We start from the raw sequence: 25,695 nt of genomic DNA, 5'->3' as shown, positions 1-25,695 counted from the left end.
AGGGATTTTTTTTTTTTTTTCCTTTTCATCCCTTCTTCATGTCCCCATCATAACAGCATTTCATCCTGGGTATAAAAAGCCCGAGACCAGGGTGGAGCAAAGGTCAAAGGTCAGAACATCTGGGTCTGGTTGGAACATCTGGGTCTGCTGGGGACGAGCGTGGCCTCCAGACTCTCACAGTGTCCTCGGGCTGCTTTATCTGATTTTCTTTGAAGTCTGTGTAGCCTCATGTCCACTACTGTACAAATACCAGAGACGCTACTGGACTTCCAAAACCACATCATAGTCTCCCAGCATGCAGCCCTCAGAGAGAGAGAGAGGGAGAAGAGAGAGAAGAGAGTTGTTTTCTTGAGAACGTTTGATCTGCCTCTGGTTAGTGGGTGGGTTTTCTGTAGAAAGAAAAATAAATGTAATTTAGGGACATTTTGCTTTTTTTTTTTTTTCTACCTATCCTTAAATCTGACTGTTGTAGGTGTTTGTGCGCATGTTTACACGCTGCTACATGTTTGTGTGTGTGCCCTTATGTGTTTGGGGGTCAGTCTCGATGTGGCGTGTGATTTATTGAAAGGCCTTGCAGTGATACCAGAATTCCTTTGCGTTAAATGCCTGCTCTGAGTGCCTTTTACTGCCTGTGCGCTTTATGGACCATGATCACACTCTATTTGTCTCTCTCTTGTACATTTCGAAGGATTTTTTTTTTTATGGCTTCTCATCTTTATTGGAGTGAAGAGTGTCAAGAAAAAGGAAAAGAAGGGAGATATGAGGAGGGATATTCCGTGTACTTGGCGAGCAGATCTTGGAAACACTGAATATTGATTGTATAGTCAAGGATCTGGCAGTTTGTAGTCTTATAGAGAGCGAAGGAGCCTCTGCACCACTGGCCACCTTTTTTTTTTGGCTTGCTTAAAATGACAAAGTTCTCGCATTTTTCTGTCCTGTACCTGTTACATAGATGTGTCAATCCAGGGCCATTCTGCAACGATGGCACACATCAGCACTGGGAAGGAGTAGGGTACTATTTGGATTAAAGTTTATTTTTGGATTAAAGCTCCATATAGTATAAAGGTAGAGGTCCATGTGTTTGATTATAAAGCAGGTCTAGGTTCTGTATTAATACTGTGAAAGTATCAAAGCCTCAGTCCAAAAAGAAATGCACACAGCCTGTATTCAGAAACTGAGTCTTAAAACCAGCCGTCAGGACTTCTGTAACTTTGTGATGTCAGGACAAAGCAGTCACTGCTCTCATCCATGTCCCAAGCCCCGCCCACCTGGACCCACCATCCAACCTTGCAGAATTTGGTTTCTCTGAGAGTTTTACCTGAAATCTGTTATATTTTTATTGGATCACACAGAAAACAGTCAACCAATCAGAAGAGAGGCTCAGAGCCTCCTCTCTTCTGATTGGCTCACCGAACTGTTGTTACTAGAGCTCCAGAGAATCCTGAGATGTAAAACTACATTGAGATGGTTTTTGGTTCTTAAAACACAAATATATCTTCTTTTGGATCAACACTTGAAATAAAACACAGAAGAAGAGGAAATGTGGAGCTTTAATTTGGCAATTTGAGTGAGTTTTAATTCATTTTTAATATTCATTAATTCATTTTGGATCAGTTCAGCAGCTGTAATGAGGTGGTTTGTTACTGATTAGCACAACTACACTTTCTGAATATTCCTGAGACTGATTTTAAGGCGTCTTCTCCGTAGCAACAACCAGCGTGGCCCATGGGTAATGTAGTATTTAGTCCTACTCAAGTCAAAGAATATTGTAGACAGTAACAGTAAGAGCTGAAATCTTTCTGCAATTGTGTTACACTTGATTTATCCACCTTTGATTGACTGTTTATGCATAAACTACCCATGATGCACAGCTGTGGTCAGAGAGCTTGAAGCCTGTAACATGGTCTCAAATGTTCATATAATCTCTCAAATATGTCTGAAGATGAGGGACACATTCTGTCACAGCTCATTTTCAGCTTTCTTCTACCACTTGTTATTATCAGCGCTGCATATTTTCAGACACGGGCAGAGTGCTGCTTTAAACAGGATGTACCAAAACGTTTGGTTTGGTTCTAAATCGGATCCATATGAAGATTATATTGTGCCCCCATCTGTTAGTAGTTCATGTTGAATTATTTGCTACATGCTCTGTTTGGGGTGAGTTCAGTTGGCCGCAGAACGCTCTTGTTAGCAGTTTGGAAGCAGCTTTTTCCTCCACCGAGCTGCACTGCAGACGGATCCGCGAGCGTGAGATTGTCTGTCACCTGCAGAAATCCTGCCTGAGAAAGACCAGGCACAGGATTAACTTCCTGGATGCTGAACCATGCGGTTTGTGCTAAGACGGCAGACTTAGCAGACAAGAGTCCGATTTCAACAGATGTTCTCCCGCCGAGCTCAGATGGAGATTTCAGAGGCTCGGCGTGACGGTGATGATGACGATGATGATAATAATGCAAGGAACAATCCTTCTTACTTCCTATTGGTGCTCGGTATCATTGAAAAGTGGTTTGGTTTCCAGTGTGATGCTATCACAGATATGAAAACGGAACTGTTTTGGAATACCTTGGTATTGACAGCAATGATCATCATTCATGTGGTGACACTTTGTTCATATTAATCAATCATCATTAATCATCAGACATCCTTGTACTGTAGTATAAACAGATTGACACGTGTCTCAGACTGTACCCGCCTCTTTAAAGTGCTGTTCCATTAACATTCACTCAAATGAAACTGGCCCTTAGTATGTGATGTAATAGGTCCACCGTGGGTAATAAATAAATATGGAGCGCAGCCATCATAGACTGTAGAGTGTATGAGAACAATGCTGTAGGTTGTACTCATGACACACTGCTATAACAATGATTCTCTATTTCACAAAGACAACTTAACTTCACTGGTTAGAGTTTGAGTCGAGCTCGCCTCCAAACAGGAAATATTTGTTTGAAATTGTCTGTTGCGTTGGCTTTAGCCCCTTTTACAGCCTGTTCAAGGCGGGAAAGGTGCGCCTGTATTCCGTCATATGAGGCTTTCAGACAGGACGCGATTTGCGCTCGCACTGATCAGGGGAGTTGCAGAGGCCAGAGCAAATATAGGCCGAGTTTTCCAAACTTCTAGCGGGACATGTCAAGTTCCTTCTGTGTTCAGAGTCTATTATTGCCAGCAACAAGGATTTATCTTTCCAGTGCTAAAAAAAACAAGCGTTAGCACTAGCCCCTCTAATAAGAAGAAGAAATGGAGCGGCAAAGAAGAGGCTGTGGGTGCCGTCAGGTAAAGAGCGCCGCCTGGGGAAGGAGCTCCGTTTCACAGCAACAACCTCCAGGTCTACTTTCCGTGCTTGGCTGGATGCTTTGTTTCTATTGGTTGCGCAGGTGTTCGTCACAGCGCGAGCGCAGCGACAAACTCTCGTGGCACAGCGCGAGCCATTGGAAATAATTAGTTTCAGAGTGAAGCGGCGCCGTTTCTGCGTTCTGTCTGAAAGCCCCATTACCATTCTGTATAAATGGTACAAATACAGAATTTGGGGGGGGGGGGGCATTGTTCCACCTTGTTGCCGGTGCAGCTCAGAGTTTATTTCAGTTCATTCAATTTACATATTGATGCAGACAGAAACAAAACAAAGGCTACTCCAGGGATTTTTTTCCCCACTCTGCAGAAAGCCAACTTTCTTGCACTTTTTTTTTTCCCTTTACTTTTTTTGGCATCTCCCTCTGACAGGCTCATATCAGGTAGGACCCCACACTCTTGGCATCTAGCGACCAATCAATTAAGTACAAAGAAACCCTGTCAGTGTCACACAAATCTTAAACTAGGTCTAGCTGCTACTGGAAATGATGGTCTGTAACACTCCACCTCAGACCAGCCTGTATGTTCGTGACAAGACCAGTTGATGTTTCTTTTATGCCAGCTACGAAATTGTTCTCCATTACAAACCCTAATCAATATAATTATGAAGCAAGTGGATTATTTAATGTAATTGTGGAGTAAGTCACCCTATAATAATTACATTCAGCCCCATGATGAATTATGTCTCATTGCTGTAGGTAATTAGTCTGAAAATGTTTCCAGTTATGGCTTCAGAGCCAAAAATGGATATGAGGAACATACAGAGCTGCTCACATGAGAAAGAGCTGTTTGTCCTGCTGCAGCTTTCATCTGCTACGCTATGCTGTGTGTGTGTGTGTGTGTGTGTGTGTGAGCCATGTGGAGTTAAAAATAAAAAAGGGTGCTCACCCAGAATTGAACCAGGCTTTCAGCTCCGGCCCAGTAATATCAAACTGAACAGTGTCAGAGTTTGAATCAGCCTGTACTTGTTCACGATGTGTGTGTTCAGTATTTCTGCCTTTGTGTGTAATCAGAAGACGGAGCCTCTCTGAGATGTGGGTCCCTGCTCTCTCTAAAAGGCTGAACTATGCCAGTGCTGCTGTGAGCGTTCCTCTGTAATAAGATCACCCAGAAAAGACATTTTCAAGAGGTCCAGCGTCAGATAAAACACTGTTCTCTTTATACACTTCACGGCCCCCTGTGTATTTTCCTCTGAGCTGTTACTTATAGTTAGATTTCGACATCCTAGTTCTAATTAATGGAACTCGTGTGTTTTTAGCTTTGTGTCTGCAGTTTGGGGAAGATCCTTTCCTGTTTTAACATGACAGTGCCCCCCGTGCACAAAGCCAGGTCCATAAATAAGTGGGTTTTCCCAGTTTGGTGTGGAAGAAGTTGACTGGCCTGCACAGAACCCTGACCTCAGCCCCATTCAGCACCTTTGGGATGAACTGGAACGCAGACTGCGAGCCAGGCCTTGTCGACCAACATCAGTGTTGGACCTCTCTAATGTCCTGTAGCTGAGTTGGAGCGAGTCCCTGTCTAGTCCCAAGATTTAGCAGAAAGCCTAAAACAAGTAGTGAGCAGGCTGTTACAGCAGCAGATGAACATGATCCTTCATATTTCAGTTCTGGTTTATTTGGTCAAACCTGTGGTTATTGTTCGTGATGCTAAGAATGATAAATGAAGCTCCTTTGGAAATGACAAGTTTATCCGTCTCTTGGTGCAGGAAATATCTGACTTTTTCCGCCAGGTGTTTGGCCTTTATAAAAGTCGTTTGTTTTTCATGATTAATTGCTGAAGCTACTCATGTACCAGCCTGTATCAAATATGTTTCTACTGAAAATCTCCTGCTCTTCAAGGGTATGTCATTAGGTGACACATGCACATTTACAGAAATTACATGCAATATGCACATGCATTTAACTTGTCTGCCAAAGCCCGTCCAAAATTTGCACATTGTTGTTTCCTGTGAATTCCTTGTGCCCGTGCACGCCATGTTTCATTTAAATCCAGTTCAGTCCAGTTCAGTTTTCTTTATCCGTGTGAGAGCGATTGTGTGCAGCAGCACAGGTCAACAGATACACACTTGATACAACAGATGGGAAAAGAAATAACAACACTGTTAATCACAAAACAAAAACAATCAAAAGCTTTGAAAATATATGTGGACATGGTAATAAATACCTGTATTAATGAATAGATAACTGTCAATATATTTTAAACAATACACAAGCTGTTGTACAGTATATAATCCAGTGCAACAGAGGTGGACTCTGCCAGACTACAGCGAGAGTAAACACATCTAATAAGCAGAATAAATTGCAGACATAAAAAGTATCAAAAAATTAGATTTAATATCATGAAAGTCTTAAGGATTAGAATTGTTTTGAAGTGATATGTTCAACATTCACATATGGGTGTAAAACTCAAATTTCCACGTACTGTGTTCGGGTGTCCACATACTTTTGGCCATGTCATGTGTTTCTTTAGAGTCTTCATGCAGAGAGAAAACCAGAGCGAAAGAGAGAGACGCAGCACAGCTCACACAGACTTCCTGCAGCAGCAGCGCGGCGTTTGTGTTAAAGATGAAAACAAGTAAAAAGTAAAGACAGACTGAAGTCGTCGTTCACCTTCCATCACGGGGCTTCCTTTAGCTTTGGATTTAGCTTCAGGATTGAGGAACGTACAGTATCAGTTAATTGAAAAAAGGAGATTCTTCAGGATCACGTTTCACCACAGGGTTTTATTAGACCTCTGGAGGCCGACGTGTGTGTTTATGACACAAACTGACGCCTGACACATGAAAAAAATCCCCAGAAACATAGAGATGGAAATAGAAGTGGAAGACAGAGAGTTGAGTGAGGGAGAGAAAGAACATTTTAAAAACACAAAGGACGCGCAAGGAAGGAGGTTCTTTTCTTCTTTCTTCTTCTTCTTCTTCTTTTCTGTCTCTTTGGTGGTCTGAAGCAGGGTCTCGCTGGATCTTAAACCCGGAGATCGCAAAACACACAGGGGGGGAATGAAAGTAAGGGGGGGGGATGGGGTTGAGTGGGGGTCTCAGGCCAGGGTTGGGGGGGGGTGGGGGGTGGGGGGTTACACCACCAGAGTCCCACAATTCATCATACTCTGGCACCGACGGGGGCTGTCTGGACAGATTGGTGGTGGGGAGCCGAGAGGGGGGATTGATGGCCAGTGAGACTCTGTGACCTCCCCTTTTTCTACGAAGGGGGAAATACTGTGTGTGTGTGTGTGTGTGTGTGTGTGTGAGAGAGAGAGAGAGAAAGAGAGTTAGAGTAATCATCACCCCTCATCCCCTGCATCCTGTTGAAGACATCAAGTTGGGTCATTGAGATGAATCCAGTTCGTGTTTATATCAGGACGACACATCAGCTGTCTGCAGGAGTCTCCTCCGAGCCACGATCACATGTGACAGATGATTTGTTTGTCTTTCTCCCCCTCTCTCTCTCTCTGTCTCTCTCTCTCACCCCCCCCCCCCTCTGTCTTTTTAACAGGACTACCTACAAGGTGACAGCACCAAAGCGTATCAGCAGCTGGGTTGGAAGCCAAAGGTGACTTTTGAGGTGCGTGTCGTGTTGGTTTCATACACACCTGGTGGGGCTGGGCCTGGTTAATACCAGTATCGTAAATGTAATGGGAGTCGTTTTTCTGCACAAGTACAGACATGGAACGATGTGATGAAATATAGCGTCGAGACGATAAAAGTAAAAATACCAAAACAAAGCAGGTCAGTGACAAATAGAAAACTGTCATTGAAGAGATTAGAAAGAGGGACTGTGCTGTGTCTGTGTGTATCTACATACGCAGAGAGAGGCCGGGGTTAGCAGAGTATGGGTGGCATGATAAGCCCACTTTTCTGGTCCAATATTTTACATAAAGTTCAACATAATAAATATAGATACATTAAAACAGACATTGACTGCAGAGGCCAATTTAATTCACACAACAAGCAACAACGAGAAGCAGCAAGAAATAAAGAGTTCAGGCCTCTGAGAGTCTAATCAGCCTGATAATAACCTGTGTTTCATAGAAATAGCTTCTTCTGTTTAACCCTCTGGGGTCTGAGCATGTTTTATTTATAGTAACTTAACTTTATTTCTTCATATATCACTGTAGCTTATTTATGTCTGTAGACCATAATACATTTTTTATAATGTGATTTATTAATATTTTCAGTGATTTAAAGACAAAAATATTAGTCCTGATAGAATCACTTTACATGTGAGTAGAGTTTAAAATATGTTTTATTTCTCATATTTTTCTGCTATTATGAGGGCTTACCACTAAATGTTTGCACATTTTAATAGGCGCTTGTGTCATTTTTCAAATATTTTTTGTGGTTGTTGGCAGCTTTACACTCAAATTAACAAAATGAGAAGACAAGCTTAAAGAAAAGAAATAAAACATTGCGATATCATGCTGGTGAGGACAGTTTAAAAGGTACTAAACAAAGATAAAAATGAATGCATAGAAAGTTAAAGTCGACCTGGACTGTGAGCAAAACCCTATAGTAGATGGTATGAAATGTAATTTTAAAAAAAAACATACAGAATAGAGAGAATATTTAATCAATATATATCACAATATGTTAAATATATCAAAATCACATTAATCCATGCCTTTTACTGTGCTCCGCAAAACTCTCCTCGCAGAATGCTAATCACCTCTTTTTAATTACAGTTTGTTTACAGTAATAATTTTTTGATGTCAAAATGTGTTTAACAATTACAGGATATGATTGTGTTGTAACTGAGGCTGGGAGTCGACAACATGAGTTTCTGTCCCAGTTGGAGACGTATAAACTTGTTTTTCACAAAACCCCTTTGATCCATCCAGGAGCCAGAGTTCCTCAGTGTTTGATGTTGTTAGAACACAAGTTTAAAATAGTTTAAAATTGGGAAAAATCTTGAATTAAATCAGGAAATCTGTGATTGATCAATAAGTTAAGACGATCAAGAATCTGACTCCACATGCTTTTTGTTGTAGACACATTTCAGTCGATAAACAATAAGTGTTGAGGTTCAATATCACATCACTGTGTTTCCACGTAGATAATGAATTACTGTTCCACAATAATACTATATGTGTGTTTATGAAATGAATACTAAAACATATGGGCTCGAATGCTCATTAATAAATCTAAGTGTAAACACATAAAAACAATTGATTGAGAAAGTGATTGATTGAGAAATGTATTTGTTTTAAAGTCAACCTCTCCCTCCATGTATGACCTGAACACTGAGGTGTGAGCGTGGTGTCTCTGTGCAGGAGCTGGTGAAGGAGATGGTGGACGCAGATGTGGAGCTAATGAAGAAAAACCCAAACGCCTGAGGCCAAATCCGTCGCTCCGCCGCCCAGGGTGGAAACGTTTCAGCACTCCAGTCCTCTGCCACGGACACCCACAGTGAAGGGAACATGTATTTTTACCTTCATGACTTTTTCCAAATGAATGAATTGTGTCCTTTTCTTCATTATTAAGGGGGTTAGATGGAATCATCCATTGCCTTTGTGTCTTTGTCTTCTTTTTGTAATCCTGTCGTTGATTTAGTTTATTATCACATAGCAAAGATGCCTTTTATATGTCATCACTGATCATGTTATAATTTTTATAGATGTCAGGTTTAACGGTTTATTTATATGACTGTTTCTTTAGATTGTGGACTGTGTTAATTTACTTTTTTTTTTCTTTCCGAGGGTGAAATTGAAGAATATATAAATAACTACAATGAATGAAGGTTTTTATCTTTATTTCAAAAATAATAATCACTGGGTTTATTAATGGTAAATACTCATTTGGTGCAATAAAGATTCATCTTTTTACATGTTGTTCAAATGTTTCTGTTTTCTGATGCTTCACAAAACTGTGATAAAGACAGAGGGATACGAGAGTTATTGAGATGGTGGTTCTGCTTGTGTTTGTGTGTGTGTGTGTGTTTCTGTTTGTGTGTGTGTTTTTATTTTAAGGCAACAAGAGATGAAAGCTCCAAGCAAAACCTTCCTCCAGGTTTTAAATGCAGGTATGTTATAGTTAAGTGTGTGTGTGTGTGTGTGTGTGTGTGTGTGTGTGTGTGTGTGTCTCACGGGTGCCCAGGTTGTGTGGAGGTCGGTTGGCTCAGCTCCTGTCGGGAGAGCACACTGCGCTCCTTTTATTCGGCAGGAAGTGCGTGTTTCTCGGGGCCCGGACTCCCACAGTCCCGCTCTCAAACACCGCTTGTCTGAGAGAGTCTGGCTCCAGCAGTTGGAGGCCGTATAGACCTGCACGCGGACCGGCTCTGGTCCTGATGATAGCTGCTGTGTTTAAAGACTGTGAACACGTTTCATCTTATACAAGTTAATTAAAGACACTCAGGTGTCTTCTTTCTCTTATATTCAGCCTCCACTTGTGTACGGTCTTTTTTTTTACATTTAATTAAAGTATTAATCAAGTATTAATAATAACAGCTACGCGGAGTTCATTTAAAACTTTTCACGTAGATCAAATTCTTCTCTAATGATTTTTCTCTCACTTGTTTGTAAAAAAAAAAAAAAAAAAAAGTAAAATTCCTCCTAAATTAATATTTTTAGTAGCTTCATTAATATATCTGGCTAATTGTAATGGATTATCATAAACTTCACATACTCGTTATTATGTTTAATCACGTTTCCTGGGCCTACAGTCCGTGACACGTGGATGCATTTCCAGTATTTTGGTGACGTTTCCTTTTTAATATCACCATGTAAAATACTGTGTTACAGGTAAAAAGTCTTTGGGCTACTATCAGCAAAATATAGCCTACTGAGAATAGAAAATACAGTTATTCATTATGCAGCAGAATGTCTCCTGTCGGTGTTGAGTTCTTATAGCTATTATTGGATTACTATTATTATTATTATTATTATTATTATTATTATCATTATTAGTGATGCATTAACGATTAAGTGTTAAGATTTATTCTTTGTTAGTTTATCAGTTTTCTTATATTTTATAGAAATAATATTTTAATCCGTACATGAACTGAAGCTGTGGAATAAATAAAATGACAGTATTCCCACATGAGATGTAGCCTGGAGGTAAAGTATAAAGTAGGAGAAAATATAAATACTTATGTAGTTCAAAACTGTGCTCGAGTAAATATAGCCTACTTAGTTACTTTCCACCACTGGTGTTATGTATTTAGGGTTTGACATTCAGCCTGTACGGAGGCCTGGAGGTGTCAGTGAGGGCGGGAGCGCCTCTGTGTGTTTGTGAGGACAACACTGAGGACGTTTAAAAGTCTCTGTGTGATCGTCCTGGACAGCGCTGCGTCTGTGCGGACTCCAGATTAGAACCAGATGTGGCTCAGAGGTTGTTTTGGGCCCCTGAAACCGCGCTGAGAGCAGAAAAACACACACACACACACACACACACACACACACACACACACAGGTGCACTGCGTATATAGCCCTCAACAACAATTAGACCCGGCTTGTGATCAGGTTTACTGTTGGCACACGAAGAAAGTAAAAGTGAAAGAAAAGAAATGTGGATTTGGAGAGCAGCATAAAGGAATAAAAAGCGCTTCGTGCAGCTACATAAACATTTTAAGGGGATTAAACGGCTCTAACGGTCAATTTAAACTCACGAGGTGGCCGCACATTCCGTAAGTCCCTGTAAAGATACGGATATTAGCCTGCAGAGTTTTTCTGTCACATCTAATAGACAGTGAGCGGCATGTGGAGGAGTAAAATCATGTCTGAGAGTCAGTCTGCAGGAGAGAGGAGGAGGAGGCTGCGCCCTCAACAAAACTTTAAGCATATATATTTATGATTGAAAGGTAATCAATAACATTTCATCGTGTGATTGGCCTCAATCACTAAATAAAATAACAGAATATTAATTTGTCCTTATTTCAGATGACGCCTGATATTAGTTCATTTAGTGGGAAATTACTGGGGCGCAAGGAAATAGGAAATAGTTCCCATCTAACAGTTGTGACGTTATTCATTGTTCTCGCAAATTTCAAAATAAAACCTCACAGCAAATTAATAAAGTCATGTGGTGAGGTCACAAAGTGGATAATAATATTAATAATAACAATACCAATGATGATACTACTATTACTACTACTACTATTAATAATAGTAATATAATTCAGGTAGTGGGATTTTAGAAAATATAATCAGACAGATTTGAGGTGTGAAAGTAAAGTTTTCTTTAAAATTAAATATTAATTAATTAATTAAATACATAGACATTAAATATTTTTATTTCATCCCACTGGCGCTAAATGGCGGATTTCAGCTCATCTGGCGGCTTTAACTGGTCTGGTATGTGAACTAGATGAAGGGTTTAGCTCAGCGGGACTTGGTGCATGTTTTCAGGGCATCGAGACTCAAACGCCAACATATGAGAGTAAAGTGTGTGTCGGTGCCAGATCCTGCAGCAGGACTAAAGACAGGACGGTGCGATCTCAATCATCGCTTCTGCATGAAAGGATTAGCTCTGCCCCCCCTGAGACACAACACACACACACACACACACTTCAGACAGGAGGCGAACAGTGAGTGAGGTGAAGGTGACACTCGTACAGTCTGCTCTGTGTTTGTTATAAGCATCTAGAGATTGCTGCATCTGAACTTTAACGCCTTTAGTGGGAAATGAGATATTCTGTGAATATAATGTATGACTGGCCTATTAGTCTGGTTATAATATGTAATATACATTTCTATTAATTTAATTAATGTTTATAGGATCTTAGAGGAAATATTTTATTCAGGCTATTGTTTTTCGATTTTCGTCCTGGTTTGGATAAATTCATTTCCGTGATCAGTGTGTGAACTTATTATATAATATTTAGATTTGGCTTCAAAGAAATAAAATATAACAGATCAAACAATACTATAATCCCGCTGTAATTCAACTCCAATTAACTCAGTCTTGTTTTTCTTACAAAACAAATAAAGCATCTAAAAGTCTCAAAAACAGCGTCTGTGTAAGAAAATAGACCCTCCTCACTGTAACAAAAAAACAAACAAAAAAAAACCCCTCCAGACTCTCCTAAATGTTTTCAGGTGCTCTGACCTGATGTTTCTCCTCTAAGTGCTCCGGTATCCACCAGTCACTTCATACACACAGCCTGAGCTTACAGCTGTGCAGTGATATACGACACTCCAGGTCGTCTTTAATGCTCAACATCGTGTCAACATTGCGCTGAATTCGCCAACATGGCGCCGTAAAGAAACACCTTTAACCTACAAGTGTGAGGCCTCGAGGCCACGTTTATTTTTACATTGATGGTAATTATTATTGATACTGAATTAGACATTAAAATAACCTCAAACACCACGTGGCAACAATAACCTAATAATCGTTAAATGAGGCCTCTTGAATGCGCTTTTGTGAGCGTATAAAGCTTAATGGCAGCGTTTCCAGTGACGGGCCCTCCTCTCCTCTCCTCCTCCTCGGGGAGTCTTTTCCCTGGGACGCTGCATGCCTATAAACCGCTACAACAATGCACCGGTCCATGCACAGGCCCTGCGCTGAAGGTGCTTCAAATTAGGTAGTGACAGGCTTTCACTGCAGCCTCCTCGCCGTCCTTTCCTAAAGTGCATTGTTGACATCCTCTCCATTGACCTCCATCACCTCCTCCTGTCTTGTCCTTATGATGAAAAATGATTCGCAGCCCCTGAGAGAAATTTCCTTCCTGACTCTTGAGAGCAGCATCAATCACAGAGACGTCTGTTCAGAGGCAATAATCTAGATTTTCTCTTTTAAATATATTACTATGAGGCAGATTTCTGCGCTCGAGCTGTTGTCTTGTGTTTTAAAGGCCCTTTTGCAGTTGAACCTCAGATTAAACCCCCAGTGGAAGGTGCAGCAGTTGAGCCAGCAGCGCATTGTTTACGTTATCTTTATAATGGGCTTGACTCATCTGACTGACTGGCGGCTCTGGAGAGCGTTTGCGCGCTGGAATTTGTAGTTTCACTGACTCATTAAAATCCCATCCACACAGGCCTAAAACTGACAGACATGTTTAAGCCACCTATTCACACACACACCTGCACTCACACACACACACACACACACACACACACACACACACACACACACATACACACACACACTGCTCCGGGTCCAGAAGTGTTACATTGTCTGTTATAGAGACTGAATGTGTCTCATCAGGTCTCTCAGCGCCCGCAGGCAGCTGGATCAGAGCGCAGGTTACAGGGCCAAGGTCATTCAAGAGCTCAAGTAAATACATTTAAAAAAAAAAAATCTGGTTATTGTCCTACAATTATAATTATTATAATTATTATAACTAGCTATTTATGTCTTTGCCAGAATCATTTTAAAAATAATCTCTTCCAAAAAAAATTTAAAAAAAAATCCGCGTCACGTTTTACCTCTACGTGGGCAAAGAGTTCAGACTATTACATTACTCATGATGATACTTTCGTTTTTAAATTAAAATATTGATATTAAGTAATAGTGCAATTTTAATAATGATATCTGGGCATGTGGATTTAACTGCTAAATAGCAAAGAATAAAAAAAGTCTAAAAAAGACTTTTGACTTTTTATAAGAATCTGGGCCTTTTGGGGGGAGGGCTGAAGGTGGTGGGTGGTGGCGGTGGTGGTGGTGGTGGTTGGTGGGGGGGGGGGGGGGGTGGCGTGCCTCACGTCATCAAGGAAGTAGTGAAATAAATAAACATCTGACAGCAGCAATATTTCAATCAGCCATAACAGGCCAGTGCTGCCTGCAGGACAGCAGAATGCAAAGCAGGCTGCAGTGAATCCCTCTGTCACAGATCAGCTCCATCACACCGTCCTCATCAAGCATCAACAGGCCCTCCAGAGTCTGAAGACCTCCACAACACATGCAGCTGCAGCTTCTTCTTTTTTTTTTCTTTTTTTTTTTCCTACATCCAAAAACCTCCCATCATTCACAAACAGCAGTCAGACGGAAGCCTGCTCGGTTTGTAATGACTGATTTGTTTTGCTGACAAGGGCCTTTAGTGAGTTCAAACCGCACTGCTGCTGCTGCTGCTGCTGCTGCTGCAGGGCCGCCACACGTGTATTTATTTACTGCCTGCATTTACACCCCAGCACTGAAAATATACAACCAGCGGCTCAGTCTCAAGCTTTTCTACTGAAAGTTGAAAAAAAAAAGGAAAAAAAAAAAAGAACATTAATGTGTTTCACCTCTCACACCTCGGCTGCTCAGTCAAACTGCGCCTGTGCAGCGCAAAGCAGGGCGCAAACACCCTGAGAGCTTTATATATAATATTCCTTATTGAAACAGATTGTCATGTGAGTCTTTCATTGTTGTGTTATGCAGGTTTCTTCTTTTACAAGCTAAAAAATCCAAATTATGAGGAATAAAAGATGTATATGTTTACCGCCACTAAAACTACACACTCCAGGCGTATTTTTGAAAATGTATATATTTTTCAATGTCCTTTAATTTTCAGAGCATTTAACAATTAGAAATTAATTTCAAATAGTCTGAATATAAACATATTTTCACCTCTATCCCATTATTCTTCATTGTCTACCTCTCAGTTTCACACTGCTCCCTTCTTTTAGCATTACCTGTGCTAATAAATCACTCCAATTAAAATCAAATAGACGGCACTTTATTAAACAAACAAAATGTAATGCCTTCAAAATAGTTTTTTGAACAAATAAGACAAAATGAATAAAATAAGTCAGTATAGGCTACAAAAGGTTCCCCTCTATTTCTATACAAGAACTGGGACAAATCAAGGCAGCAAATAAGAAAACTGGAAAAAACGTTTAAGTGTTTGGTCCTCAACATCCAACCACTCCCTTTTCCTAAAAAATAAATTACTATATTAGGCTATAATTTACAGTCTGTAGTCATAAAAGCTGGTATTTTATATAAACAATTCTCAAAGTGAGAGGGAAGGAAACTTACGTGTTTTTGGTGTTACACACGCCTCGACAACAAATCTCTGAATCTCTCATGTCCATTCGGAGTGTGAATAAAAGACCAAAGGTACAAAAAAATATAGAAAATATATATTAGAGTTATTAATTTAAAAGGCACGTGTTGGCTTTCAGAACTTGCTGCAGTCATAAACAAAAGCTCCTGAGGTGCGGTAGATGGACTGGCCGGACGGGAAGGCCATCTGACAGCTATTATTCCCGTTGACCGGGGAGCCGTTCAGCCCAATCCGCTGGGACTCGAACATCTCCCGCACAGAGTGGAAGTTCTGCTGCTGCGCCGGGTAACCCGGGCTCAGGTGGCTCAGGTCCCCGTACCAGGACGCGAGCCGGCCCTGGTGCGAGTGGTGGCCGTCCTGGCCCGCCTGGCTCAGGTTGCTATGCCCGAGCGGGGACGCGGTGGTCGTGGTGATGCAATAGTCGGGCAGAGCCTCCTCCACCGTGGTGGACGGCGCCAGGTGGCCGCCGGAGGACCTGTCCCCTGCGTACAGGCTCATGGCTTGCATGTTGCAGTGATAGGTCGCGTTGGAGTTTGTGGAGATGACGTTCTGGTTGCAGGTCGTCGAGTTGTAGGCGGATGTCTGGTTGGGGGAATAGTTGAGCGACAGTGACGGGGTGATACCTGTCCGAGAGGAGGCGATGAGAGGCGGGGAGAGCTCGGCCTGCGGAGATCCCCGCAGGGAGGTCATTATGTTATCCACGCTGAAGCCCTGCGCCGGGGCCTGGCCGTGGTGGTGGTGCTCGGGTCCGTCCATGCTGAGTGACCGGGTGGAGGGCACGCTGTGCGGGCTGCCTGTTGACATGCTGCTGCTGCTGTCGGGGCTTTCGATCTTGGGCACGGCGCTCAGGGTCGGGGACGCGGCCTGCGGCGGCGTGGAGGTCCCGTTCTCAGTCTTTATATCCTGGATCCGCACCGGCTGAGAGCCCTGCACCGGCGGGTCCTGCTCCCGGCCCGGGGTTCGGGAAGAAGGGTCCTTGCCCTGCCTGTCCCGCTCGTCCTTTTCCTTCTGCACGTCTTTCTTTTTGAACCTTCTCCGGCGCCGCAGGAAGCTGCCGTTCTCAAACATGTTGTATGAGTCCGGGTCCAGGGTCCAGTAGCTGCCCTTACCGGGCTTCTTATCGTCCCGGGGCACTTTGACAAAGCACTCGTTGAGGGACAGATTGTGCCGTATGCTGTTCTGCCAGCCCTGCTTGTTGTCCCGGTAGAAGGGGAACCTCTCCATGATAAACTGATAAATCCCGTTCAGGGTGATCTTCTTCTCTGGTGAATTCTGGATCGCCATGGTGATGAGAGCGATGTAGCTGTACGGAGGTTTGACCATGTCCTTCGGCTGGTGCTGAGGGGTGTACGGTCCGTACGCCCGGGCCATGCTGGCCGGGTACTGGTCGTGGGCCGCGTGGGAGTACATGCTCATAGGCGCAGGCATCCCGGTGTAGCCCCCACCGGCCCGGTAGTAGCTCTGGTCGCTGCTGATGTACGGTACAACTCCTAAAGAGTTGGGGCTGGAGACGGAGTAGCGCGCCTGCATCCTGCGCAATGCGTAAAACCTCCCCAAACTGCTTCCCCCCAGAAACTCTCACGGCTCGTGCGGGTGTTCCGATTCTGTTAAAGTTCTCTCTTGTGTCGTGACGGTCTGGACGTCCTCTTTCAAGCCACAGCTCGCCACGGTGAACCGGAGAGAGCACACACTGCCGCAGTGAACATTTGGGAAACTGAGAAGGCTAAAAGTGAAGCTGGAGGAGCACGAGTCTACACAGCAAGGAACTATTTTTTACCCTTCACATTTTTTCCTCCCTTTTGGCTGCTCGCGCTGCTCCTCCCCGAATGTGTGCTCCATCATCCAATTGGAGGACGAAATGAACCTGTGGAAAAGCTGCATGGCGATAAAAGTTACTTACAAATCCTCCCACCCCCCCTCTCCTCCTCCTCTCTCCTCATGCGGCTCAAACATGGAGTTATTAAAACGCTGTTAAGGGTGTGCCCATATTGCTGAAAAATTCACTTAATGACCCAAATTGCGAGACATTGAGTTTTTATGAAATGATTTATAATCCATCACACTGGGAGCTGTGAAATAACTCAAATTAATCTATTTTGAAAACGAGAAAGTGAGTTTATTGTTGGGTTGTTAGCCCCAGAGTATCTGAGCAAACTGCGGCTCCCTCCCCTCCATCTCTGAAACATTAAAGCTGTGCGTAAAAGTGGAAATAATCCACACAAACAAACAGCACCAAAAAGAGACATTCACAAGCACATTCTGTGATATCTGTCATATCAACCGCAGGCCTGAAATTAAAGCTTCACATTTCTATTCTTAAAATATTACCAAGTGACTAAACCTCTAGTTAGAGTCAATGTTTTACCAATAAGGAACGCAGGATGATTGGAACACTGATCAGGTCTCAGTCTGTGAGAAACTCTCATCAGCTGCGGGTTTTAGCCTCTGAATAAACACACGGACATGAAAGAGTGTGTTGGATGCCTGCCTCCTGCTCCCCGACAGCGCCGGTGGGCGGTGTGTGGAAACTAATTAAAGGTTAAATGAAGATCATTTGGTCGAGCTGGGTGAGAAAAAGGTTCCCTGGGTGCGAGCGCGGCTGCTGAGACCCGAGGAGGTGGCATTTTTTAATTTGAAGACCTCCAAATGCTTTTCACACACACACACACACACACACACACACACACACACACACACACACACACACACACACAAACACACTGACCGGGGTGTTAACAGAGCCATCAAAATTCCCCACAGTCCTCCACAAAGTTATGTTTCGTTGTTGTTGATTGCGAAGTAACAAGAGCAACACGCTGGTGTGTTTTCAGCCTGATGAAATAATCATTTGAAAACATCACAGAGATGGAGACGATTAAGGAAATGATATTGATCCATATTGTGAGGCCGATAGAGTAAATGATGTCATCAGTTTATGATCAACTTTATTATCAAATCCAGATGAAATAACGGGATAAATCATCTAATACTATTTAATATTTGTCCTATTTTTTTTTATTGGTGATTTGTTATCCAGAGGTTTACCGCTCTATTTCTAAAGATATTATACCTTTTATTAATTCAGTTAATAGTTTTTATTAATTAAAACTTGTCCTCTGATTTGTTTTAAATAAACAACAATGTTGGGACTAAAACTCTATCTGATCTAAGAAACTTAGGCGTATGGCGTGAAGTGCATTTGCTCTGTTTGAACTCGTGTATCTGATCTCATATCAACCAGAACATGTCATTTATTTACAGTTTGCGTCATGGAAATCATGTAGAATTTCCATATACAGTGTTTCAACATCCACACAACATTTTATTTAAAATAGACTTTATAAAATACTTAAATTCCGTCTCATCATTAAAGTTCATGGATTAACAAATTCTCCAGAATATTCCTTAAATTCCACAAACACACCCAAAACGAAATTGTGTCACAAACCTCTTTATTTGCAGAACTGGAGAGCGTCACAGTCCAGATCCCGGAGTTAACATAGACTAAAGACTGTGTGCTGCTTTGGTGCAAACTTTGTGTTTTACCTTTAAAAAAAAAAACACATGCAGTTTATTGTGTATTAAGCTTCAACAGCCAGTGGAATTAATAAAACAACACAGGACTAAATCAATAGAAGATACAGATTCCAGCTTCTTTACCTCATATTGTTCTCATAAAATGACCTGAGGGACACATTTAATAAAACATTTAAGGGAGAAACAGCTTCAGGATTTTCATTAAAGTGACACCAGGAGAGAAAATAAAAAGCTCACCAACCCTCTGATAAGAACGTGATAATCTAAGCGAGGAGCTCATGTCTCACTTGTGTGTGTTTTCATTTTGCTCTTTGTTCTATGATTTGCATGTGTTTCCACCGCAGGGCTGCGGGGCGGGAGGAGACTGTCACCTGTGAGGTCCAAGGCGGTGAGTCCTCCGGTCCCTCCGGCCGTGACTGACCAGTGACCCCTGCTGACAGCAGGACTCACCGAGGCTCTGCTGCTGCTGCTGCTGCTGCTGCTGCTGCTGCTGCTGCTGCTGCTGCTGCTGCTGCGTGTCGGTGCCTGGACCCTGGCTAACCTGCAGGAGCTGAAGAGGTAGCCTCTCCCGGCGGTGGAGAAATGGTTTATTTAATGTTTGTATGACATTTCTAAAGTAGCTTTGACTTGATTCTATTGATTAGTAAAGACATTTTCTATAGGAGTTCTGGTAATTGTTATTACCAAGATAAACCCGTTCATATCTGCAGCCTGTATCCCTCTTTCTGTGTCAGCTGACATCAGTGTAAAACAACCTCATCCTACAATAAAACGATAGAACAAATACAAACAGAATCCCTGAATCTAAACGCTCTTGTATGTAAATATTATAGAAACATTACAGTGATGATTGATTGTTATTATTTAACGATGAAGAGAAATTCATTCTATTTTTACTGGACGCGTTTTAAACAGAAATTGCTGCTGAGGGAGATGTAGGCCTGAAGACAACTTCTGCTCTTAATGTACAACACGCTCCTGCCCCCCAGCGGTCACTGCGTAGAAGTGCGGGGCGGGCGCATTAAAGGAGTCCATATGTGCGTTTTGAGTTGAAGCAGTGGTTTTATATATTCATCTACATAACATCTGAATTTCAGACGTGGATCAATAATATTATTTCACTATATCACTTTCAGAAATCCTCCAGTGAAGTAACATGTTGTTTTAAATTATCCAGATAAAATCGGTTCATAAATCAGTGTTATAATGTCTCAGACAGCAGTAAGGTGATGGGACCCACTTCTAGCTTTTACTTATGTTCCTGATACTCTGTTTCACCACTTTCAGCTGATCAATCACAGATCAATCAGATCAACAGGCCTGTGGACAGATCACTGCTCTCTGAGAATATAAAGTCCTGGACTTTATTTCCATTGTTGTCCGTGTTGTTTACACAGTCCAGCAACCTTATTTAAGATGGATACGGGAAAGAAATATTAGAAACTAAGAAGAGCTAGATCTATTAAATCATACTGACAATACATTATTATTATTAAACGTTATTTTTAGATAGCAGACTAAAGTATCTGAAAGTCCCATTTCCCCACATTTATATGACAGTTCAAGATGCAAATATCAATTCATTTAGATGTAAAGCATAAAAACATATTCAGTCTATTAAGACATCTCCAGTTGTTCTGGGGAATACAATCAAATATCCATAGTTGAACCTCTGTCTCAAAGGTTGGGAGATTTAACTCCTAATTAATTAAATCACTGAAAGGTGGTGTATTCCAAGGAGCCGTATCAAAGACACTGATATACTCTCCTATAATTATTGGACAATGTTGATGAATTTCTAATTTGTTAACAACAAAGGATAAATGTTGCATTTTATTGCAGACATGCACAGAGATAGACAGGTTTAATTAAGATACTCTTCAAAAGAAGACAGTAAAACTCACTTTATTTATGGTTTTCATCTTTAGATGTCATCATCATCATCATCATCATCATCACTGGTCTGTGTTACCACCGATCCTTCAAACTTGTAAGTCATTGTATTACACACAAACTGGCAGTAAGTGGTAACATAGCGCCCTCTGTTGCCATAGTGATGCACATGCAGCATCATCAGTACCAACAGGAGAGTGAAGGAGGGAAACCTGGAGTGAGCGAGCTTCACTAAACCTCACACAAAAAAAGGAATAAAATGATATAAAATAAACAAACAAACAAAAATAATAATAATAATAATGATAATCGATGATAATTTTAATTCTGTATTTTTACTGGTGACCTTGTGAAGTCTCACTTCTGTGGGATTCCATATGAAATTCTTTGTAGGCACTTCACTGTGTCATCGACAGTGTTTATATTAAGTGCCTAATTAAACACAGACAGATTTCCAAAATATCCCAGGACCTGAGAGCCGTGCACCCGAAGACCACAGTGGACTTGGTTTTCAAATAAATAGCTGCCAATCATCCATGTGCAAAACATTAATCTTCTGTTTGGTGCTCTGGCTGTGACTGGTTTGAAGAGGGTAAAACTGTTCTCAAGGCCACAGAGCGCCTCACAGTATGGCAGCCCCCCCCACCCCACCCCCACCCTTTTTTTTCCTACCCCAAAACTGGACATTTAAGAGCAGACAGCTAGATGATAGAACGCGTCTTTGGAAGGCCATGGGAAACGACTGCAGAAAACATTTACTTCAGATTGAGCTGTTTCTGATTTAGCTGCCTTGATGAATGGCATAATTTTCCTCACATGATGACAAGCAAACAGTCTTATCCATCCTAAGTTCAAATGAAACCAGGATCAGCAGACAAACTGAGCAGGAGGAATATTTAGATCTGTTCGCCTCAGTTAATGTTTAATAAACTGCCTGAGAACTGTCATTAAACACTAATAATCTGTACGCTGAATGTAAAACTAACAAACTAAAAATATAACACTTTTGTAACATGGAAGTCACATTTTTCATAGTCGAATCAGAGAAGATGCAACATCATAAAAATCCTCAAGATACTAAATAACAGACATCATCCCTAAATGTATTTGCAGTCTGCTAGTAGAAGTTAATACCCTTCATATTGGTGGGCCTTTCCTTATGTTGCCATTTACCACATGAAAAACATCTAAACAATAATGTGTGATGATTATAAGAGAGGTATCTAATTTAATAAAAATACACCATATTAATTTACATGTCCTGAGACATGATAGTTTTTAATTCTTTGAAAGATATTGTCTTTAAGGACCAATGGGCCTCCATAGTTTGCAGACTTTATCATTTAAACAATACAAGCAGTGAGCTGCTCACTCTGCCACCTAGTGGACAACCTGCACCAACATCCTCAAGGTCTGATGAGGTCTGATTTACCACTGCTTTTTCTCACCTGTTCACCTCCCAGTTTGATTGATTGATTGATGAACACGCCATTAAAATCATACAACATGTACAACATACCACAGTGCTAATGAGCAAATCTTATAAAATAACAAGACAAGTAACAAATGTTCCTGGGTGGAGTCATTTTGTGTTCAGTGCCTGTATAACATAGAAAACCAAAGACTTCTTGCATACACTCCAGCTGGTCCTTGTGGCCCTGAATTGCCGCTGCAATGGTAATAATTTTGGAGCGCATGTTTTTGCTCTTTACACTCCAGCTGCCATTTAACCACAGTTATATCTACATCTATCTATCTATCTATCTATCTATCTATCTATCTATCTATCTATCTATCTATCTATCTAAAATGCATTGGAAAGGTACCTGAGTGGTGCAACTGTCCAGATTTGTCCTGCTTGTCATGGATTTTTCTAACCCTTACCCTATTTAAACACTGGACTAAAATAGTTTCTAGGCTACATATTCATATGATGTTAAAGTTCAATAATTCAGTCTATATGCATATAGATATAGTACCATACTGCATGTATGCATATAGTATATATAGTATATATTTATACTATACGCATACATGCAGCTAGCAGACCATCCATCCCAGTGACCGTGCTACGCCCAGATACACAGGAAGTGTGCCCAAGCTGATGAGTCTGCAGAAGACGCTATTTCTGAAGCACAGCTCCAGAGGATTGTCTATAAATCTGCCGAGTAAAACCTGGACCAGGTCTTCTTACATCTGTCTCTTGTCAAGATTTTATTTAGCAAGCGTAGAACTTTTAGACCTTGAACAAGGAGCTATGGAGAAGGATACCAAATGTCTGTCAGGAGGCTCTGAAGGCTCTGGACCAGTTCCTCACAGACATCTAACCAGATGGAGGACGACTCTGCGAGAAGATAAGGAGTGAGAGCAGAATGATGTCCAAAACTGTCTGATCTGGAGAGCTGAGCTGAGACGGATGCTGAAGAATAAAAACGGCTTCATATTCCGCTTGGGAGGAGTCTTTAAGTCTCTGGCCCACCTCTGAGGGAGGGAGAGCAGACGGGGAACAGATGGACCCCGATCGTTTCCAGCAGTTCTTCAAACGAAGCAGAGGAGAACAGCGACACAAGTACCCATGTACAACATCACCACAGCCTGGTCGCTTTCTCAGACCTCCCTCAGCATGGTCAGGTCATAGCTTGTAAATCATCTGCCTCTGAAGGATCATAACCCACAGTAAATGTCACACTGTGATCACTCACTTTATTGGACCTGTTTCTAGCAGGGTTTTTGAAGGGATGATAATGTGTCAGGTGCCGCTTAATTATTATTTGTTACAGAAATTGGTGGCATGAAAGCATGATAAGGGATGCATGCTAAATCTGTTACCACATTAGCATAACATTACATAAATGTTAATATGTTTACTGACTCTAACTGTGAGCACATTATCTTTGGCATGCTAATATACTAACATGCTATAAGCTAAATAGTTTTTCCTAGCTATGTTGTGTGCCGACATCAGCATTTAGCTTGAAGCACATTAAACCCGGTCTGATAGAGCTGAGGCTGAGATGCAATGAACCCTTTGCTTTAGGCAACATGTTTTTTGTCTTTTTTTCTCCTGAGGTGCCACTCACAACTTTGCATCTTTAAAATTGACTCTTCATGTTCTGACCATGTGTAATGAGCATTAAACTTCACAGGGCTGCCGGTGTTGCTATAGACTAGTTACTAACCAGTGAAAGGTCACATATTTGATCTGTTTGAATAGTTTATTGAATAGTAATATGTACAAAAAGCAGTGGGCCATGTAGACTACAGACCAGAGTCCACTCAGGGTCCCTGACATTTTTTCATTTGAGAATATAAATATCAACAGTATCATCCTGTGATTTTGTTCACATTACTTAGCACAGACAGCGGAAGATGGGGGAATATTTAGGCTCAAAAATAAGGCAAAATTAGAAAATGTCTGAGTTTTTCTTTTATAGTTAGTTAGTTCTTTAGTTAGTTCAGTCAGCCCATCCAACACATTGGTCTATGACAATGAAACATAATAAGATAACAAGTCTTTAGCCATGCTAACAGCTCAATGACTCTACTGTGAGGCACAGTTGTGCTTTGAGTTAAATGCTAACATTAGCATGCTACAGCCTGGGGTTCAGCAGGGAATATTTATGGCCTCTGTCTTAGTCTAGTGTTTTAGCATTCTAACATTTGCTAATTAGCACTTAGCACGAATCAGGAAAAGTTGGGATCACCAACGTTGTTGAGATTCATCATCTGGCAACCATGAATGTCTGTGCTACATTTCATTGCAATCCACCCAGTAATAATAACAAAAGAGGTCGACCAAACTAACTGGCTAAAAACCGATCGCTGCATTTCCTCCAAAGTTCTTGGAGAGTGTTTGGTGTTTATGTTCCTCAGATGCTGATTCCTCTGATTTCAGTCCAAACTTTGTATTTGTGCATAACGGCGTTAAAATACTTTGACACTAAATCTTCGCTTTTTTTTGTCTGTTATAGTTTTCTTTTACAGTTTCATTCTAAAATTCCCTGAATACAAATAGCCAGAGTGAGTAGCAAAAATGTTGTGTTTACATAGGACATAGTTCATCTGCTTAACTCAACTATGAGTTTAAACTGGCCTTATTAGAAAACTGCTTCAGTTTTAATCATGAAATACATACATGTGTGTTTTACTCAGATTTGCAACACATGTAAATTATGAGAGTCGGCCAAATCAGCTCATTGTGGTAGAAAGCAACTGTTAGTAATTTCAGTTTTTGTTTCTCAAAGTACTGTGGGTGTAAACCTAGTTTCTGCATCAGGTGTACCTGCCACTAGATGGCGCAGTACTCCACTACATTGAACGTTCATTACCTCTCAGAAGTCCTGTCATGGAAAATCCAGCTGCTTCAGGGCCAGTTTGTGTGACTTTTCATCATGGAGGGAAATTAAAAAAGGACTTTGTTGTCTAGTCAAAGATATTCTTCTGTTTGACATGTGACTGCTGATGCACTTCTTCCCTCACTCTCCATTACCAGTCCCATATGACATTTGTTGTGCCCCCAAAGTGTTCAAAGCACCAGAGGGAGGCCACTTCAGTAAGACCAGCATGATTCAGTCAGTTCCTCGCCCACTGTGTTTTCCTGACGCTGATCCTGGATCTGAAGCTTGCTTACAAGCAGTGTAAAACAAATGATGTTGTGTGGAGATCTGTGGTACGATTTGCTGCCACGTCTTTTCTTTCTTCTCTGCATCACAACATGAGAATATATCACATGTGACGTGTCGTTGAACATATGGCTTTTTGTATAGTTCAAATGCGAAAACTTTAACATGTTTCTAATGCTCTTAAAGCCCCACAGAAAGCTTTTAAATCTATTGTGTGTTTCAAAGTACAAATAAATACTGAGGTAACAGATATTAAACATGTCAGTGAGCGTTTAAAACAGGAATAGTAACTCCACAGAGCATTTAAAGAAACTCTGATGATGTAAGTGGCCTGATAAGGAGATGCTGCTGCCAAGTCCTATCTGCATACGTGTTA

General features: G+C 41.4%; 2 protein-coding genes across 2 annotated transcripts in view; one reads left to right on the top strand and one right to left on the bottom strand.

Annotated features, from left to right (window-relative positions):
* Positions 1-9,162, top strand: part of gmds (GDP-mannose 4,6-dehydratase) — a 185,603-nt gene extending 176,441 nt beyond the window's left edge. The window contains exons 10-11 of the mRNA XM_022753071.1: positions 6,837-6,905; positions 8,611-9,162. Coding sequence (XP_022608792.1) covers positions 6,837-6,905; positions 8,611-8,673 — 132 coding nt within the window. The 3' untranslated portion in view covers positions 8,674-9,162. The remainder of the gene's footprint in view (positions 1-6,836; positions 6,906-8,610) is intronic.
* Positions 9,163-14,764: 5,602 nt separating this feature from the next.
* LOC111227532 (forkhead box C1-A-like) lies at positions 14,765-17,098 on the bottom strand. The gene has a single exon (XM_022753063.1). It carries the CDS (start codon positions 16,795-16,797, stop codon positions 15,382-15,384), a length of 1,416 nt encoding a protein of 471 aa, XP_022608784.1. The 5' UTR covers positions 16,798-17,098; the 3' UTR covers positions 14,765-15,381.
* Positions 17,099-25,695: the final 8,597 nt, after the last annotated feature.

Source organism: Seriola dumerili, unplaced genomic scaffold (assembly GCF_002260705.1).
Source record: "Seriola dumerili isolate Sdu_G_001 unplaced genomic scaffold, Sdu_1.0 BDQW01000189.1, whole genome shotgun sequence".
Taxonomy (NCBI): Eukaryota; Metazoa; Chordata; class Actinopteri; order Carangiformes; family Carangidae; genus Seriola; species Seriola dumerili.
This window is presented reverse-complemented; position numbering and strand designations above follow the sequence as displayed.

What these genes read in the sequence shown, in the direction of transcription:
- LOC111227532 (XM_022753063.1), bottom strand. Translation starts at nt 16,797, where the DNA reads ATGCAGGCGCGCTACTCCGTCTCCAGCCCCAACTCTTTAGGAGTTGTA.